Consider the following 21,126-nt stretch of genomic DNA (forward strand, 5'->3'; position numbering starts at 1 on the left):
GCAGCAACCCCTTGGGATGAAAAATGAAGACAACATGTCACCACTTGAGCTTGGCTTCAAAAGTACCTCTGTTCACAACTGGTTTAGTTTCTTCGTTCATATCCACTATACATCGGGTTAACTGATGGATACCTCATTCAGTTAAATGCTACGAAAACCCTTCCTGTCTGACATATGCACACAGTGAGCTGCTGTTGGTTGCTAGGCCTAACCTGTGTGGTACAGTGTGGTACACGACCATCCAAGTGGTTTGTGCTTCAGTTCTAATAAACTTAATCGTATTTTATTAGTCTGTTATTTAGCACTGATTAGCAGACAAAAGCTAGCAGGAATTGGTAACTGAGCACTCCATGTGCTCCAAATTTCATCGCTTTTGGCTCCAAAAAAACCAAACTCACCAAGGCTTCACTGGTTTTGCGGAGTCCAAAACCAATAGGTGGCGTCACTGTGGCTGCGTCCATATTTCATATCCAGTCTGCGGTATAGTCTATATTTGGGTGAACAGTGCTGTCAAAGGTCTTTTACAGTGTCTGCAAAAATTCAGTACTGACTTGTGGAAACGCTGCAGGTTAGAACATTTCAGATCTGAGGTTGAATTTGGATGAAAGGCCAAGGCATCAGCACGAGGGAACAGTTTGTTTTACGGGCGTAACCTCGGTTCTCGGAGCCTTCTTTTGTTATAATTCTCCTTTTTTACAACACGCTTTGCTCATCTGGTTCATTGGCCGGTGCTCCTATATGTCAGGTACAGACATTTTAATTAGGGCAGCGTCTTGGGTGGTTCTCGGGTGATGGATTGGTGTGGCTGAAAATACAGTTATAAATCATCTGGCCTTCGACAGACAAACTGCTGGCAACCCTCGCGCTTGCTGGCACCGGCCGCCGGTAGCGAAGCATCGGTGATTGTCAGCAAGGTTGGCTTGGGTCTTATTAACGTTGTTAGCCTCGATGGCTTTTGTTTGAAGCCTTCATTAACACCAGTGAGGATGTCGGCCCAGATGTCGCTCCCAGACTTTTTCACTTTTGCATCTTAAAGGATGCTACAGCTAATATAGGACCTTTTCCCCTGCCAGGTCAAGGTCAAGATGTGTGTCGAGTGTATGTCATCAATCATGGTGATCAGTTTCGGTGGCCGTGTGTCCCTCATCCATCACGCTGATGTGTTTCGCTGGCCGTGTGGCTCTGCGTCGCTGTCAGGGCTGGAGGTAATTAATAACCAGAGTGACAGAATTAATGAGTTAACCTGCTCCACTCTCCTGCTGTCCCAGTGACAGACGCTAACGGTCAGCAGCTAGTTAGCCCCGATAATATGCCACTGGCTCAGGTGTGTCGATATGGAGGCTATTTTGTTTTATACATTCATGTTCGTGTGGGGAATATACGTTCAGCTTGTGAGTGTATATTCCATAGCTAGGGGATAAAGAGAAACATTATTGGAATCGTAATCTTTTTTAGCAGGAGTCTCACCTGAGCAACTTGCCTTCCACAGAGAGGGTAAAAAAAGAGATTGAAAACACACAAAGGCAGGGGGATAAGGCAGAAAGGCAGTTTGAATAGAGATCGTTGGCTCCTCAAGGTGCAGGAGAAGGCGAGACTCTCCTTGCCCTCAGGGCCTGAAAGCCGATCGCTTGGTTTTTTGAAAGAGCGGCTTTGTGAGGATGCCTCCGACCGCTCCTCTGAAGAGCGCTCACTGTCTGTTATGACTAAAAAAGAGTGACCGAGTTTTCATCACCTATAGAAGATAAAGCACGGCTTTGAAAGCGGGGGGAAAGGCAGCAGTTTGAACTTAATTCTCCCTTTTTTTGATTACAAGAGAGGCAATTGTTCTGCCTGGGCAGGCCTGGTTATTGTGCGCCGTGCGCTGGGTGTTACATTCCCGGGGTTTTCGGATGCTTATTGTAGTGCAAGTTCGCTCTCATGCTTTCATTCCCTAGTGTATTGGTTACTTTGTTGTGTAGGCTGCAGAATAGCTTGCCTATCAGGCTTAGCATGCGGGTCACTCAAGGTGGGCTGCAGTAGGTGGGTGTGTGGGTAGATGTGGATTTATTTGGCGGCATCTATCGCTGTTCAAAGCCTGGTGTGTGGGTTGCTGCCACTCGGAGGAAAACTTAGCTGTGTTTTTTTGTAGTTGGCTCGCCTGTGGGTAGCTATCATTGTATCGTTAGCTTTTTCTGTGCTCCTATTTTTTACAGATGGACGCATCGATGGTCCCATTTCCCCCCCTCTCCATTAAACTAAATCAGCCAGCAGAGTCCCCGACTGCACAGACAAAACTACTCATTAACTCTTGCAACTCACTCCAGTCTCCTTTTCTCCAAACGGGCTTTAGCTCAGAGACAACAGGGATGGGGCAGGGGAAGGAGTGACAAAGAGGGAAAAAGACTAAAGCTAGAGAGGAGGATTGAATGAGTGAAAGAGCTGCTGGGGTAGAAAAGGGGAAGAATGTGATGTCCCCGGTCTATGAGGGATTCCATTTTTGCCTTTCTAGAATAGAACAGTAAGTCACCAGTCTCTTTGTCTGTCTTTGATCTCTCAGCTCAGGGATTTGGCACCTGACAAACCCCTCTCTGTCTCTGAAAGGAGGCTTGCTGAGAGAAAGCCTCTGAGAGCGGGAGACAGAAAGAGTAAAACAAATTAAGGAAAAAAAGAGTTAGAGAGCATCGGGAGCGAAAAAAGAGACGTATAAAAAAGATGGTGTGGGGGGAAAAAATTGGGTTAGACTTTTGAGGGCTGCATGAGAGGATATGACGAGGGCGTCTCAGCTCAGATCCCATTAAAACTCAATACACATGTGTTCCTGTGCGCCTCTATTTGCGTCTGTATAGGTTTGCCACGGCTGGTCCGGACAGTGATAAATCCAGCAAGTCTTAAGGGAGATTCCTCTCTGAAGCCACGGTCTCTTGGACCACCCACTATTGTGGTCTCTTTCCTCTCACACACACACACGAAGGCTCCTAATAGGAAGCAAATTCCCCCAGCTTTACTTGGATATCAACCTCTCTTTTCTTCCAGTTATTCCCTTTGCAGGGCAGTCGCTGCTATAAACAAGCCCTGATATGTTGACATCACATTTTCAAACACAAGTTCTGAAATCCTGAGTTTCAAACCACAGATGAAGATGCCAGAGCCTGTCTATGGCAAAACGGGGGGATTTGGAGTTCTGCAAAGAATTCTGGGACAGCCTGTGAGGGTCAGCTTGGGACAGCTTAATAATTGACGGGCAAAAAAAAAAAAAAAAACCTCATCAACCGTGCACAGTTTGAGGTAGGCTGCTCTTAGACTGTCTTTAGACTTTTAAGAGGCTCAGACCCAAAGGCTGTGAAGCATGGGACTCAATTAACTCTCCCACCAGCTTTTAGGATTCGGGGGTTGGGTGGGGGGCACCTTCTCAAACAGCTGCTTGACCCCGCTCTCAGCTCCGGACACTTTCCTGGTCAGCGCACATGTACAAACCCTGACTTTGTGTTTTGTCGACTGAAGCGGTCACAACCTCTCGAACAAAACCCACAAACCCTAGTGTCCTCCTGTTTCTAATGATGACACCGGGCGCTGAAAGATTCCTTTAGAGACAGGGAGATAAGACAAAGTACCCCCTTACTAATCTCCTCACTTTTTTTTTTTTGCTACTGTGAAGAAAAAGAAATGGAGGCTTCACGCACCCCTGTGGGCTACAGTCAATGAGGCCCTTAGCTTAGTGCTAGCGAGCAAAGCGACAGGGATTTAGAGCTGATTGAGGGAATGGGACTGGGCAAAGAATGGCTCAGCAGGTAGCAGCTAGCTTTGGCTCTGTTAACGCCACGCTATGCTAATCCAGCAGCTAGGGAGGAGAGTCTGCAGGCTAAATAGCCTGACTTTATTGCGCCTCCAAGACAGGGATTTCCCAGTATTTTAGAGGGTTTGTGGATTTCCTCTGCTGTTTGTGTGTGCAAGTGTGTCAGCCGGGTGGCGGAATATGTGTTTTTGTTGGAAGACCCGGCTTCCCTCTTGGTGCGGTGAACGTGGACAGGCTCTGATTTGATTTCTGGTGTGGGTAACTCATGCAAAAGTTTGTTTATTCGACTATATGCAGGTTTTCTTGATGTATTTATGACTGTGGTGTTGAAATCTATATGCCTTTCAAAACGTACTTTGAGATCCGGGTTGTGCGTGAGCTTTTGAAGAAAAGGGGAGATTGCTTTACCCCTGCAGACTGTGAGTGTGTAATTATCTGACTTATATTGGGTATGAGTTTACCCATCTGTCTTCATTGGAGTTCTTTTTTTTAACACCATAACAATATAGACAGACACTCAAGTATTTCATTCTAACAAAACCCAAACCACAGCCCTCTGGCCTCCATACCATTTGTTGACCCACTGCCAAGCACACGGCTGCCTCACTGACTGACAGGTTATTCGGTCCAATCGGTGTTGCGACTGTCTGCGCCGCACCTTTCGGAGAATTGTTCTATTGTCCTCGTCTTTCTGGTTCAGCGCTCAGGGGCTGAAACGTAACCCTAGAGGAAGGAGAAACTCCTTGAAAGACGAGCCCTCCAATCAAACTGTCACTCAAAGGAAAGGCGAGCAATGTCGCCAAAAGTAGGAAAAGTGTCACTTAGGTTACCATTTCAGGCTGTGAGGTGTGTGTCTGTGTGTGTGTTAGGCCCGGGCTCACAGCCTTGTGAGAGTGACAGAGCTCCCGGTGTGCCAAGTGTGGTGGCATTTGTTTGTTAAATGGTCTGAAATGCCATCGGCTCTGGTTTCATTGCAGCTCCACATCTTGCCAACAGAGCATAGCCTAAATTTGTGAGAGAGACAAGAGGTAGTTATTTGATCTTCTCCTTTTTTTTGGTCAGAGGAAATAGCACCCTTTCCTCCAGTTCTGTTGTTTCTGGTAATGGAACGCAGGCTGGTGAGAAAGGTGAAAAGAGAGAAAGCGCTGAAGTAGAAAAACGAAGACAAAGAGAGAGAGGAAGGGGGGGGGGGGGGACTGGTGAAAGGAACAGGGGCCTCTCTGCAACATGTTGTTCTCTGTTGCTAATTGGGGGGAATTGGTCAAGCCCACACTGCTCTCTTCTTCTCTTCAGGGATAAAATACAGGTAAATTTCAAGTTCAGTCAGTAGGTAATAATCCTTATTACTGAAACTAGTGTTGAGGGACACGCTGGCGAGTCTACTGATTTAGCCTTTGGGAACAAGAGGCGATTTCTATGGGCTTTAAATGTATCCAAGTGATATCTAATAGTCCATTCGTCGTTTATGAATATATATGTAAATCTGACATAATTTTTAAAAAGCTACACAGAGAGATGTTGCTGATGCTTTTAAGATTGCATTTCAGCAAATTCAATTCCTTTTTGGCACACACACTAAAAAAAAAGATTCTTCATCCTCAATAAATGTGATGCAATAATTTTGAGTAAATTCCAACTAATATCTAAAATCAAATAATTAATCACTAAGGAAGATGTGCTTGGTGTAGACAAATCAAGGCCATTTCATTTGACTAGATTCCATTAGATGTTAGTTAAAATTTTACACTGTACTTATGTAACAAAATTACATGGAAAAGTGGCACGTAATTAAATTAGTTAAAGTCAGCATTTCATTATTCATCCAAAGCCTTTTCAAGTGTGATCAAAAACTACAAAGTAGCTACACAACCAGAAACCTTCCAGTTCTAAAAATCGTGACCACTGCCTTCAGATTCTCCACATTTGTTTCCAGTTTGCAGAGAGTACAAACCCCAGGCGACTGCATATATTAACTGTGGGTGTTTCTGCTGTGTTCACCCTCTTTGGTTTGGACTAAAATATCTCAGTAACTATTGGATGTCTTGCCATAGCATTTGCTGCAGTGTAATTGGTCCATTGCAGTCCATACAGTGGATAAAGATTTTGTGGACTGTTGTAATAACTTTGGTGTTTCGCTGACTTTTAATCTTAATCTATATAATCAGATCAAAATTTTTGTTCCATACTTTGATTTGTGAGCAAAAACCCTTCAATGACATTCCAATGAATTTTAGCTGCAAATGCTGTGTCGAAGGACAGAAGCATACAGCTAAAACCACCACTAATTTATTAGTGGGCTGCTTGGGAACTACAGCCTCCCAGCTTCTTCCAGAACTTTCCCCTCTAGTACAAAAGCATTTGAGTCATAAACATGTATTTCATATTGTCCAGATTTGCAACCCTAACCCGACTTCCTCTCTGTGTTTTTGCTATCTTTCAGCTTGTAAGATTGGTTACTACCGTGCTCTGGCCACCGATGGCGCCTGTTCCAAGTGTCCTCTTCACAGTTACTCTGTCAGAGAAGGCTCCACCTCCTGTGCCTGCGACAAGGGATACTTCCGCTCCGAAACGGACCCGGCATCCATGCCCTGCACCCGTAAGTACACCCACATGTAGCATAACGATACGCAGCACGCAGTTATGTTACCAGTAGGCCGTGACAGGCTGTGGTTTGCAGTGATTTTCTAAACAGCCAAAGATAGCTGTAACCAAACACTGTTTTGGAAAGGAACCCCGACACACACACTGAGATAGACCGCCTCCACCGAAACACGGGCATTGATTCTAAAACATGCATTGCCAGGCCCTCACACCCACACACACATGTACACGTACACGTATACACACACTGACAGATAATCATGCAAATTGTGCAAACATAAAAAAGGCGCATGTTGGTTTAATAGGCGTCTTTTGATCTCAGGTGGTACTTAGTCATCGGTCACAGTGACATAGAACTAATGAGGGTAAAAACCGCTGCATCCCAGATTCAGTCTTCCAGACGGTGAACAGGAATGAAACTGTTTGGGGGAGGTGATGAAAAAGGAAAACAAGGGCAAGACATATGTAAAATAAAGCAATGGGGACCAGGGGGATAAAGGGAAGAAAGCTAGAAGACAGCAATGAATCAAGCTAGAGGAAGGTGTTCAGTGGTAAATTCATCTGTGTGTGTCTTCACTTTCCTCCTTCCGGTTGTATGAGTGAACTGCTAGTGAATCTGGTCCTTCCAAGCCTACCCCACTAACTCACCACGTCTGTGATAACAAATATTGCCAACAATCCTGCTGCCTAATGATACCTCTTGCCTTTTTTTAGACCTCGCTCCCACTCTGAGTCACAGAACTGGGAGTTCATAGTGGCAGAAATGCACACAAACACGGAGAGAACAGGAAAAGCCACATAACACCCGAATCCCTGCACTCCCATCTTACGGGAAAATAATAAGATTGATACATTCGTTTGAGAGCCGTTTGTGTTATGAATGAGTAATTTTAGTGTCATGAAGTAATTTTAACAACGAAAACATCTGTTAAGGTGCTTAGCTCATAGTTGGCTCGCCTTTCTGTCAAGTTCCTGAGGAGTCATCACTCAGCAAATCAGCTCACTGAATCAGAGTGGATGAAGTACCCCCCCCAGCCCTAATTATTTCCCTCTAGCATAGTATCTATACAGGATCCAAAGCAATACACCACTGTGAGCAATTTGTAAAATTGGAAATGTTCGACTTTGCTACAAAGTACTACAGAGTTTACACGTATTTTCCAACTGTCATTAAACATGAAAGTAGGAAAGTATTTACTCAGAGCAGCGAGTACAAAAGCTTTTATGCAGTGGCTGGATGTGTCACATAAAGTGGCAATAGAAAGGAGTGAAATGGGTATTTTATTTGAAGGACAGACAACAATGTAGAGCTTTAACAAAAAACTCCATTAAAGGGGACCTATTATGCATTTCCTCTTTTTCTGAAGTACACGTACTGTTATAATGGTGGATGCTCATTAAACATGACCGAGGTTTCAAATAATCGGCTCGCATGTCGACTTAATTTTTTTTCGTAGTGAGGATAAATTACTTGCAAAAAACATAATAACACCTACAGTGTGTATATACGTTACATGAGAAATTGGCATTAAAAAAAATCGGAATTTTGTTTCTTTTTTTTTTGGCAATGAGCTTGATGCATAAAGGCCTGAGGCAAAATAAATAAATGTTTTAAATCTTGTGCTGTAGGCTGTTTGAGAGCTTGATATTCTAGCAGGAATTCTGCTTGGATGCTTTTCATGCTGCATAAGGACATGTAATGTTTTCAGCAAACAATCTCCACCTGGGCGTTCAGCTTCCTGTAATAGAAATTAAAGTTGAAAACAAGAAGAAGAAAAATAAGTGCAGTGCTGCTGATTATGAATCACTGAAAAAAACAAGATAGTTCAAAAACAAAGAATCTGTGCTGCAAAACATATTTTTGAAAAAAAAACAAAAAACAGGATTCCCTGCTGTTTATTCTTTAATACACTTACACCTGATTTGAATTGTTTTTCAATTGCAGTGCAAATATTGATAAATCCCCAAGTATTCATAAATGAAAGTAACAGACTGCTAATCCACCCTCCTGCCTCACTGTTCAGCAACATCTCATATAAACTGGATTACTAGCCGTCTTTTAATGGACGAGCAGGGAGGTCATCCCCATTGTCTCGTTAGTCAGTACGGCATTTCACAACGGCGGCTGCAAGTAACAGCTGTCGAAGCTCATTACTCGACTGATTTTATAGGACCCTGCTTTGTCATTCCAGCTACATTCCTAACTTGGCGGTTAGGAACTGAACATTAGCCCGACTCTCTCAGCGACCTTTGCCCTGCCTCGTCAGCCGGTCAACATTTGATCTTTGAACTCTCACCCTGTCTGTCGACTGCTGTTTTCCTTCCCCGTACATTTCTTTTTTTGTTTTTTGCACATCTCATCCACATGTTAGAGCTCTGTAATTACAGCTGTCACTCTTACATCCCTACTCATCCACATTTTGTTTTCACTCTCTCCCTCTCTCTGTTTCTCTAAAAACCCACTCAGAGTCACGAACAGAGCAGATGAAGAAAAAAAGCCTCTTAAATTCATTTCCCAGTTTGCTTTGCTGAAGGTCAGGCTGGGAACGAGCCAGCATCTCTGGTAATTGGGGAGCATGTCTTTGTGTGTGTGCGCGTGTGTGCGCGTGTATGGGTTATTGAAAACACTTTTCCTCTCTCTTAGTTTGCAGTCTAGCAAAGTAACATTATGATTAAAACTGGATGTTGTAGTTTCATCATTTGCACGACTCCAGCTGTATTCTAGCTCTCAGTGCCCGCACCTTTTTCATTGGGATGTTCTTTTGGCCAGCCATTAATGCACGCTGCATGTGAATGGAAACGTTGGTTACTAGTCAGATAGTCATCTTAGGAGATTTTATGTACTATAACAATTTTTTTTGAGAATTCTGGGGTTTCATTTTTCTTTCTTTTTTTTGTTCCATCAACCTTGAGCTCTAGTCTTTTTCATAGTTGGGATACAGGTTTTAGCTGTGGTTACTTTTGTTTTCATTTTTAGGAAAGATTTTTATGTTCTCAGCAGGGGTGCAACCAAGGTTTTGCCAGAGGGGGGGCACTGGCCACTACTATGGCCACCCTAATTGCCAGAATTTTCTGGCAATTATTTCATGCTTCAGGCTTTACAGCCGTAAACAAGAATAATTATTTAAGGACTTTATATTACATAATAATATATAGAGATATGTAGCACTCATGCCTTCATAAGTAAATGACAAAAGAGATCAAAGTGACCAAAAAATTGGTTATTTGGACCTCAGTTTCTGTACCACCCCAGTCTATGTAATAGTGTCTAATAGTCTCAGCCTGGCCACCTCTATAGAAATGATCTTGCTCTGCAGCTGGAGCACTGAGATCCATACACGCATACACTTCTTTTTTTTTTTTAATAAAGTAATCAGGTAGAAGATATCACCGAACACAATTTAGTGTACAATATTAAAACTAGGTAAAATACCCATGTGAGTGGGTATAAATACACCCACACACAAAGCAGTAATGAGGACCAGCGACAGACACCCGTGGGAGCTGCTTGCTCTGCTTGTGTTCAGGTTATAAGGAGGGGTTGTTCTCCATTTTGGGGTTTCTGTTGGCCCTTGATGTGTTTTTCAGATTTTTCCCCAGTTTTCTTAGCGGTGGTTTTGTGGAGGAAGGAGGTACGGAGTAAGGAATGAACGCAGACTGTGGAGGACTCAAGGGGGGCATTGAATGAATCCCAGCCGGATGGTAATAGCAGGGTCGTAGCTCTGGCCAATTTAGCCTGGCTCTTTAACTTGGTCCTGCGCTGCACTAGGCTAACAATTACTGATAGAAAGAGACAGACAGACAGAGATAGGGGTGGAGAGGGTGGGAGCTTGCTGTGGGGAAAGATGGAGAATGGGAGTGGAGTAAAAATGAGAAACACAGATTAAGGTGGGGAGGGGGGGGGAGTATGGAAGTGAAAGAGCAGCAGGAAATAAAGAAGTAATGCTCTGAGCAAATTGCTAGGCCATAAACGAACAGAAAGGGAGGGAAAAGAAATCACCAACTTTCTTTAGGAGAAACTTTCCAAGTGTCCCCCTGGATACCTCCCATAAGGAGCGTGAATTTTGAGGCCATGTTGAGCTAACGTTGTATGAAGGTTGTGCGAGCATGAGCTCCCGTCTCCCCCTGCCATTCTTTCTCCCAGGATTAATTACCGGGTGTCAGTCACAGCCGACGGCTCTCCCACGCTCCCTTGTTCCCAATGGTGCCTTCTGGGAGAGCGACAGGTACAGGCAAATGTAGTTTGCGTGTGTGTGTGTGTGTGTTTGCAAGGAAGAATACTGATATGGTATTTAAGATTTAGATTTTATTTTTATTTGTTTATAAAAGCAAAGCTACATAGTGCAGTTTTTAGGTTTGTATTAGCAGAACAAAAAATTCTTTATGGGATGATTATACACATTCTCCTGTCAATGGACATCCTGCCCCCTAAAGACCTTTACACACCAAAAAATTGCTACTTTTCAAAAAATTGAAATTCCAAACTTTTTGGATGCAAGCTTGTTTTATAACGTACACACCAAGAACTGAATTTTTTCGAAACATTTGTCCTACGAAAATGCACTACGAAAAAAATTGAATTGACGTCAAGCAATGATGAGCTGGTACTGATGTTTCTACAAAAGAAAAGGAAAAAAACGATTCTCGCAAGCAGCAGCAGGGAGAATTTTATTGTTTGATCCAGGAGTTGAAACTGTATCCCGACTGCTTTTGTACACATATTGGGAAGTCAGTGGGACAGTTTGAGCTCTTGCTGGCAGAGTTGGGACCACATCTGAGGAGACCGAGTAATCATTTCAGAGAGTCGATTGAACCGGAACAGCGTCTAATTGTGTTTCTGAGGTAAACCGGATTATTTTAATATTTGGATATTCAATGCTGTGAGTGCGCTTGTTCCTAAATGCAGTGGTCTGATTGGTCAGATCTGTTTGTTTCATTCAAAAATCTGAAAAATCCAGCTTGGATAGAAAAAGATGAATGCCACAAATTTGTTTAAAAAAGCAAAGCAAATACAAATGAGTTTGGATAATAATATGATCTATATTTCTCAGTTTGTACATTTTTACCAGGGAGCTGATTTTGGGGTTTGAATCATGTTTGATGGATTAGTTCTGTCTAACACCCTTTCATCAGCACAGTATATGTAATTGTTCAATACATACACAAGGGAAAATTTTTCCTTGTGAGTTGTTTTTTTTTAGCTGTCTCCTATATGAAAAGCTAAAGAAAACTCAGCTAACATAAGGATGTCTAGTTTTATAGATTTGAGGTAATGGAACTGCGTCTGTGTTTCCATAACATTTCAATTATTAATTTAACAGCGTAGCACTGCTGTGCAAATGATCAGCCACCTTTGTCCTGTTACGTTTATGACACCTGAAGTCCAGATAAGAGCCCAGTATCTCAGATAGTGTGTCAAGAATTGGTGTAAAGGTAGTAGGTGTGAGTTAAACCTAGCTCACTGACAAAGCCGCTATTGTGATAACGCTTTGAGTGGGCACCTTAAATTAGAAATCCCATCTGTAACTTGTTCCCATTGTCTGGGCAGCAGATGTGGGGAATAAGGTGAAAGAGCAAATGAGGAAAAGTGGGCGAGGAGATGAAAAGGCAGGGGCAAAGGATGGTGGATGAGTCCTTTATCATGATTTTTAATGGGAATGTATTAATAGATTTTCATGGAGGGCTACACTTGGTAAGGGGAGGCTGAGCGGTGGTGCTATTAGCGCAGTCCATTCTGCATCCTTTCATCTCAACGCTCATGTACTGGGCAGTTAAACCGATACCTCTCCTTACCAGCCACACTCATTATTTGCTCTCCCTCCTTGTATCCAACCCTCCAGACCTGCTCCTTACATACTAATCAGGTTTTTTTTCTTTTGCTTTCTGGGTGAACAGACGGTGTTTGTCTTCTCCATCTCCTTCCTCTCAGCCTCTGCCTCCCCTCAGCATTTGCGAATTTACCGCTATCTGCCAGAATAACGCTGGAGTCGTGTCCATACACGCACAGCCAAGCGCCTTCCTAGCGCACAGTTACTCGTCTCCATTAATACGCTGACACTCAGAGCGCGCTTCTTCCTCCTCGGGCGACCATGCGTGCACAGCCCCACACGCGGTCCTCCCTCTGCTGCTCTTGGTGTCTCTGTGAAATCATTCATTGCCATTCTCCTTCTCCAAAAATAACACTGATAATTAATTTCCGTTGTGAAATGATTCGTCTGCGGACTGACTAGCTTTCATATTTCACCCTGCATCGATCCCCTCAGCCAGCTCGCGTGCGCTTCATTAGTCAGAGGGAGAGAGAGAGTGGAGAGCAGTGAGACAGGGAAAACAGAGACATGGGGAGAGAGAAAGTGAGAGTTAAGTCAATTACCGCCGCTTATGTTTGAAAACAACGCAAAAAAACACACTAATTACAACGGAGCTGACATGTAAATTGGGATTGATGTGCCAGGAAGTTTGTCACATAGCTGCAGAGCTGCTTCCATATAAAACTACAGCATGTGGCTTTTTATATCAAAGCAGGGACTAAATAACAGGCTCCAAAGCAAACTTTGTTTAAAGTTATTCACTGACTGCCATAAAGTCCCACTGTTAGCAGTGGGCTCAGGCATCCCACCACTTTCCAGCTGATTCGACAGGAATCTGAAAGAAAGTCTGTTGGCCTATTGGATTTCTGTTAGCATTCTGAATTAACTGAGGTGAAACTGGATCCTCCCATTCTGTAATGGACAGGACATTAAAAGGTAACTCAAGAAGCCTCAGCTCCCAATAAACGGAGAACCCAGTCAATTACAAATTCACAACTTATGCATAGAGAGGATTAATTGCCACAGGTATTCATGAGGATTATGACAACTGTCCAGATCAGCAGTTAATTTCAGACCTTGATGTTTTTTTGCGGTTTGGTGAATATGATGACAGCCTGTTCCTTTAACGTGTTATTTTTACTGAAGTAAAACCTTGCAAGTTAAGGTTCACCTATTGTGCATTGTGTGTATCTTAAATCTGTAGGCTTAGTCTGCCTTATTAACTCAAGTTAATTCATCATGTTTTACCAGTTGACATAATTATTACATAACATAATTAAGTTGTTCCAAGAATTCTTTTTTTGTGTGTCGTGAACATTAGTAGATGGATACTGAACACAGTATTGCCAACTTAGCGACTTTGTCGCTATATTTAGCAAGTTTTCAGACCCCCTTAACAACTTTTTTCTAAAAAGTGACTAGCAACAAATCTGGCTACTTTTTTCTGGTGTTATTGGAGACTTATGACGACTTTTTGACGTGAAAGCACATAGGAGATATCAGAGGTGTGGACTCGAGTCACATGACTTGGACTCGAGTCAGACTCGAGTCATTAATTTTATGACTTTAGACTTGACTTGAAAAAATGTTCTAAGACTTGTGACTTGACTTGGACTTTTACACCAATGACTTGGGACTTGAATTGGACTTGAACCGGTTTACTTGAAAAGACTTGATATTTTACCCCAAATATAAAATTTAACATGCATATTATATAGAGATTGAAAATGTGACGTCATTCACGGGTAGAACCGCAAAGGATTCTGGGAACTCGTGGCAAGCGGTACTAGCGCACGCAGGCTTTCAATTAAAATCAGTTATACAGCAACACAAAAAATGTCAAGAAGCTGTTGTATTATTAACTGCAATAGCCGGTCGCATGACAGCCACGGGAAGCCGACGGGTAAAGAGATCGGTTGTTATCGGATTACATCGTTGAAGAGAAATTGTTCATGTTTCCGAAGTAACAAAGACGCGACGGATGGCCTGGATTGCAGCCATTCAAAGATCAAATATAACGTCCCAGAACCCTCCAGCTCACAGGTTAGTCTGCTCCAAGCATTTACACAAAGGCCAGTCTGCTGTTGTAGTTAATACGTCATTTTCATAACATAATTGGTGATATAGGTTACAAGCAAGTCTGGCGCTGAACAGAAATTGTCGCGCTATGCTCCTTTATTTATTGTGCATAAATAGTGAATTGTCCTGACACAATATTGCGTTTCGCTTCTGTTATTATGGTACATTGACAAAAACATATGCTTTTATTCACAGGATAAAACAGGTTTTTTGTATCACTAATTGCCCAGTACGATTACAGCATACAGTATTATTGTCACTGCTACATTTCTGTGACGCTACCAGAAATTATTTCCACTACTAATTAATTACCGTTGAGCTCAAAGGTTATATTAATAAACGGTTAACGAATGTGTATTTATGACGATGATTTGTGAGACTGGTAAACTTATGATACATACGATGGTCTTTCGTTCGACACGGTGCGTTTCAAGGTCCTGCACCCATCTGTCGGTAAACTGTACCTGGGCTTGTTGCAGTGACCGGAAGTTACTAAACTTCATGAGTGTATGCACTCACTCCAAGAACCGTATGATTATAAATATGCATATAAATATGCTAAGATGAGATAGCTGACTTCATCTAACTAGCAAATGTTGTCCAGGCTATGTTGGTGATAGTTTTTTTTTTAATGTGTATGATATTTTTGTCATGCGATTTTAAAGCCGGTCCTACAACCGCATCCAAGAATAACATGCAGCTTATCTCAGAACTGTCGGTGAAAATTATTCTTGGAGCTAGGTTTAATTGAGCTGCATTTTAAAGAGGTGCAATTTCACAATTTGTGTATATTTTCTACGTTCACTATTTTGTCATGTGTTGAGAAAAACACAGATTTTAAAATTACATGGTCTAATATTTACATTTAGCATATAACTGCAACATTATTTTTTCGTTTTTTTTTTTTTAAAGACTCGAAAGGACTTGAAATTCAAAGTTTCAGACTTGTGACTTGACTCGGACTTTTACACCAGTGACTTGAGACTCGACTCTGACTTGCCTGACATTACTTGAGACTTGACTTGAGACTTGAGGATAAAGACTTGAGACTTACTTGAGACTTGCAAAACAATGACTTGGTCCCACCTCTGGGAGATATTCACCCCTACTAACTACTACCCTACTAGCTAACTCTGCCAGAGGGCCTATTTCATGTCACTTTTGCCGGTCCCAAGTCCAGATAAAGAAGGAGGGTTGGAATTGTGACATAAAAAAAACCCAATAATTGCTAAAAGAAATTTAATTTCTAGTTCTAAATATATTCTAAATGCTTTTAGGATGATTTTTTTTTACTCACTATGTCTCTTTCACAATGTTATTTCTCTCTCCTACAGGGTCTGTTACAATTACACAGGCATGACCAATTATGCAAACTGGGCGATGACGTCATTTAGTGACTTCTAGCAACTTTTAGGACAGCCAATAGCGATTTTACTTACTGAGGAGTTGGCAACACTGGCTGAACAGGCCTGTTAATATGTGTAAAAACAAAAAATGGTTAACGGGAACACTAGCTGAATGTGCTACGTTTAGCTCATTTAACAGTCTTTGAAAAGAGTCAGTAGTGGGGGTGGGGGTTGGGTTTGAAATTGTGTCCATCTTGCAATAAATTGGCAGAAACCCCGCTGCTTTAAACCATACGCTAACCACTGCCGCTTTAGATAGCTTATTAGCATAAGGAACATGAGCACACAGCTAATTAGCTTATAATTACTTAACACATTACTGAAGCTGCTTCTTAAACCTACAGATTGCTGTTTAAATCATTACAAAAATATGTTCTAAACAAAAGCTGGCTAAACTCAAGCTCAATTAAACTGCATATTCCACCACAAAGCACCGCTAACACATGAGTAGCTAACAGCTTAGCAGTTACTGTAAAAGTAACTGACAGAATAAAGGACAGTAAAAGACAGAATCGTGAAAGTGTGGCTGCTTGTATTATGGATTTCTTCTCAATTTCAGTAACCACAAGTCAATGTTATTGCATCTGTGTGCTTTTTTAGCATTTGGCATGCTGCTTTTTACAACGCCAGCTCTCCTCCCTCCCTCTGTAGGCCCTCCGTCGGCACCTGTGCATCTCATCTCCAATGTGAACGAAACCTCCGTAAACCTGGAGTGGAGCCCACCCCGGAGCTCTGGGGGTCGCCAGGACTTGACATACAACGTAGTGTGTAAGCGCTGCGGTTCTGACGGCCGGCGCTGTCAACCCTGCGGAAATGGAATCCACTTCAGCCCACAGCAGCTGAGCCTGAAGGGAACCAGGGTGTCCATCAACGAGCTACAGGCCCACACCAACTACACCTTTGAGGTGTGGGCGGTGAATGGAGTCTCACCTCAGAGCCCAGGGCCTGAGCAGGCCACATCAGTGACCGTCACCACCAACCAGGCCGGTAAGGCGATGGGAGCTGATTCAGCCGATCCTAACATGGTTTCCTGTGACCCCATAATCATCAAACATCTGTTTAATCACGTATTAACATATATTCCAAACCCTCCTTACGCTTGCTTACTTTAGTGAGTTCAGGGGGGTCTTCTGGTTTTGCAGGAGATCACAAAACATAAACTCTCACACTGTGTGAGAGTTTATGTTACCAGAGTGTGCTGGCTCATGTATGATACAGAGCACGGGTTCATTTGACTGAATGCTTGAAAGTACTTTTTGGGGGGCATGTCAAAAACATGTTTATTAAAGTTGTGAATAATTGGGGGGTAGGTTGGGTGATTACTGAGGAGGATGATGATGGATTTTCAGCAGAGGGAAATGATTTTATGCAATATTTCACTGGAGTTTTGCATAATTAGGCATAAGAAGCCAGGGCTGACGATGGGGGCACCGTGCTATATTTAGCACCCAAACTAATGAATTAGATGAGTGGTATTGATCTGGGGAGGATTCATTACAAATTCTGCTGGATTACATGTGCCTGTGTGTGTAATTATTGTCATAGAATACAACCACAGGCTCCCCTTCTGAGCAGGAGAAGAGCCCTCCAGCTTCCATGCTGTATTCAAAGCCTCCCGTTATTTAGTCATTTAGCCATTTTGTGACCAGTTGTTGTGTAAATGGATTTTATGACCCGGGTCTTTTCTCTTCATCCCTCCCGTCTATCCTCCGCTTATAGACGATCATTACCTTGGTCTGCTTTACTGCTCTGCTCTTGGGTGGCAAGCTAAGTGCCTTTTTGTGTCTTCTTTTATCGCTAATTTCCATCCCTGGGAAAAGCGAATATCTTCAATAGGGCTTGGACTGGCAATTTAAGGACACAGTGGCTTGATTTATCAGCCGGGGTCAGGAAGATAGAGATGAATGGATGTACTGCCTGTGGGAGAGCTGCGAGTACTGCCAGAAAGGCCTATGTGGGAGCTGTAATGCAGCACACCCTGGAGTCCGGGCTGAAGGCTCATAATAGCATGTCAGCGTGACCATGCTGATGCACAGTTGCACAAAAAAATGCAGATTTTTTTTTTCTTACAGAGATTCAGTCCCAAACACACACACACACACACACACACACACACACACACACACACACACACACAGAGCCCCCTAAGGTTGCTGGAGGCTAATGTGCTGACTTGAAGTTGTAAGATACAGATGATGCTGCCTTTGGCTCGTCACTGGTGCATGTTTCACAAATGTTCGCCAGGATTAGTTATATGAAGCTGCAGCTGGAAGCTCTATTATAGTGTGTGTGTGTGTGTGTGTGCGTGTACTTGCACATGTGCAGCACTGACTGCATGCATGGTGAGAAGTAAAAAAATGTTTTGCAGAGATGCTTGCATGAATGCAGATGATCTACATTTGCTTCTTAAACAATGTCCTCTGTGTGTATCCGTGTGTGTGTGTGTCTCTTATAATTTGTGTGTGTGTGTGTTAAAAGAGAATAGCTCCAGACTGATTGGATTTCTTCCTGCTAATGCTCGGTAGGGGCTTTAGAAGCTCTGGTTTCAGCCGCTGGTAATCCAGCCGCTGGTAATCCAGCCAGTCATCTGTGGCTGTCCCTCTCTCTGTATCGCCTCCCCTCATCCAGACACCGAGGATTACACATTTATTATGATAGATTTATTAGGATTTATAAGTGCTGTGGAAAAGACACCCCCGCCCCATTAAAGTTCAAATTTCGGCTAGGGAGGAAGAAGTGAGTTAGGCAGGTTGGAAAGGATCTGGATTTTTTTTTTTTTTTGGCACGAGAGGAAAGTGTAGGAAGGTGCAGTGGAGAAAAATGAATGCCGTCAGATAAAAATGAGCAGTGCAGCTTAATGTGCGTGTGTGTGTCTGTGGCCAGGCATGTATTTATGCGCGTACAAGAAGGTCAGATTCCATGTGTCGCCACGAACAATTCCACTGTCGTAAATCAGGCGGGGTGTAACCCTTTCACCCGGGCTACAGGAGGAAAGCGAGGGGAAACGGGGATGGGGAGGGTGAGATGTCCAAGCTTTGAACTGACCCCTGGCTGTAAATGGATGTTTTCTTCCCCTTTTATAAGATCGAGCGCTCTATATGTCGATGTGTGTTTGTGTGTGAGAGAGGGAGGGGGCCATTTATGTCCTGATACAAAATACTTCAGGTGGCTAAAAGTGAATTCATGCATAAGGATTGTGTGTGTGCGTGTGTGTGGGCACTTCCATCAGTGCGTGTGTGTGTTTCCATCGTTCTGGCAACAAATGGGCCGGCATACATGTGGAAATGTGTTCTCGGGAGGTGGAGGCTGACTCTAGATAGGTGGAGGGGGCGAGGAGGGAATCTTGTAAGCAGGAGCCATTTTCTCCCAACACCCTGAAAAATGGCTCCCTCCTCGACTCTTTCTCCTTGGCGGCGAAGGCAAAGAAAAAAAAAGAAAAGAAAAAAAGAGTGACTCAAATCTGGCAACCAGGCTCCAATCTGGCAACCACATGTGCAGCCCCTGTCTGTTTTAATGTCAAACTGTAATCGGCCGCGTATTCGCGCAAATCCTCCACCGCAGATGCTCCTCGCTGCACAAATACTCCGTGATGAGCACGCCCGCTCAACGAGCTGGAAAAGGAGAAAGAAGAAAATAAAAAATAAAAATCTTTTCTGCCGGGAAGGTTATTTTTCAAACCAAACCCTGAACTCTGTGTGCCTCTGCCAGGTTTTTACCGATTATAATTTATGCATGTGCGCAGTGATTGAGTTTTTTTTTTTTTTTTTGCTGTCTGAGCTGTGTGAGATAATGGGGCTAGGTGTGTGTTTTTCTATGTGAATTTCTATCTTTCTGTTTGTATAATGAGTTCCTTTGTGTTGCTGGGATGTGTATGTCTGTGTGTGTGTGTCTGTGTGTGTTGCAAAGCATTTTTTTTGAGAGAGAGCACAATTCTGAAATAAGATCTGAATATTCATTGCGTCTAACACTTATTATTCCACCGGCGTGTTTAGCCCACGCGTTCAGAGGGGGGCGGTAAGAAATTACAGATCTGTCCCACATATTTAAATTCATCTACAGAGGTGCCAGCAAGTCTAGCACGCTGTGCCTCAGGTGAATGTTTCAATTTTAGGATCTCAAGTTTAGCTGTGCACGATTTGTCTGTATGCATTTGTGCACAGTTTTGTTTTGTTTTTTATTTTTACCACGTTTTTTGTTTTTGTAGTTTTTTTAAAGAGACCTTAATGGATCTCTTCTTCTGTGTGTGAGCCGAGCTGCCTGGTCGTGTCCATTAGAAGGGATCACTCAGAAAATCTGTCATCTTTATCCTCACATTAGTCGAGAGGAAAATAAAAACGCAACAGGAGCAGCAGAACACGATTAAATCGCCATATCTGTCATCTTTGGAGGGTAAGATGGATGTGTGGATTACCTCCAGGGAATGAAGGCCCGTGACCTCCTCGGGGGTTTTCCTTTCGGAGTTGGAGCATCCTCAGTCGGCCCCAGGAGGGCCTTCAAATTGGCTCTTGCTGCCGGCTAAGATTGATCAGAGGGCTACAAATGGCCGTCGTGTAATTGTTTAAGGGAGACGCAACACATTAGGCCAACAGGATGACACAACCTTGGGTTAATCTATTTACTAAGAGATGTCTGCAATCCCATCCCTCTCCATCACAGTCGACCCCCACCAGTCGCAAGCCCTCTGCCTCCCCCTCCCCTCTCCCATCTCCCCCTGTCGCTTCTTCACCCCAATGAAACTCAATCCCTTGGTTGGTGCTTGAATTCCAGGCCTGTTTGAACTCAATCCCCCAGCTAAAAGCAGGGTTTTGTTAGCATTAGCTTGTGGGCTAGGCTCCCTGGAGCCCCCGCTCAAAGTGATGAGAATGTATATAATGTCATAGATAATCCAATCATAATCGGTGGACTGTGAACCCCTCATTAATCATCCCCACTGTAATTTTTTAAAAGGCAGATGGTCTGGAACGAGTAAGGTTACAGTAATCAGCGAGGGGCAGAGGTCAAAGATCTGCTCCGTTTGGAGTCGTAAGAGCAGATGCCATAAAAAAACTGTGTTACCTGGGCGTTAGTGGGAATGTTTGTCTATGTGGTGCTTTGTTCTGACTCTGTGGGCGAGGTTGTTGGGAGTATTATTTAACCCTCTGTGGTCTCGGTGCCCTGAGTCCTAACCCTAACGCTGTGTTATTAGAATATGTGACGTTTGGTTTTTGCAATCAGGGGCCAAAACCAAAAGCAAGCATTTTAACTGACACAAGTATCACAAGTATTTGCATTTTCCCCTCTACTTTACAGGAACTTTGCTGATGATAAATCCATCATGGTTTTATTTTGGTCTTTTTGTCTGTGTTTATCTGTGGAGCTTTATTCTATCATCTCGTGACTGCACTGCTATATCTCCCAAAACTCAGTCCTTACACGAGTTGTTCCTCTGTTTACAACTCTATCTCTCCTACACCTATGGATT

General features: G+C 43.2%; 1 protein-coding gene across 2 annotated transcripts in view; it reads left to right on the forward strand.

The window, feature by feature from the left end:
• epha4l (eph receptor A4, like) overlaps window positions 1-21,126 on the forward strand; it is a 60,042-nt gene that overhangs the window by 20,938 nt on the left and 17,978 nt on the right. For both annotated transcript variants that reach the window (XM_086260795.1, XM_086260794.1), the window contains exons 4-5: window positions 6,213-6,368; window positions 16,317-16,652. In XM_086260795.1, coding sequence (XP_086116921.1) covers window positions 6,213-6,368; window positions 16,317-16,652 — 492 coding nt within the window. The remainder of the gene's footprint in view (window positions 1-6,212; window positions 6,369-16,316; window positions 16,653-21,126) is intronic.

The sequence above is a fragment of the Aulonocara sp. 'chitande type north' Nkhata Bay genome, linkage group LG14 (genome assembly GCF_057382095.1).
Source record: "Aulonocara sp. 'chitande type north' Nkhata Bay isolate Kocher_YH1m ecotype deep benthic linkage group LG14, A_spYH_male_GT1.1, whole genome shotgun sequence".
NCBI classification, from domain to species: domain Eukaryota; kingdom Metazoa; phylum Chordata; class Actinopteri; order Cichliformes; family Cichlidae; genus Aulonocara; species Aulonocara sp. 'chitande type north' Nkhata Bay.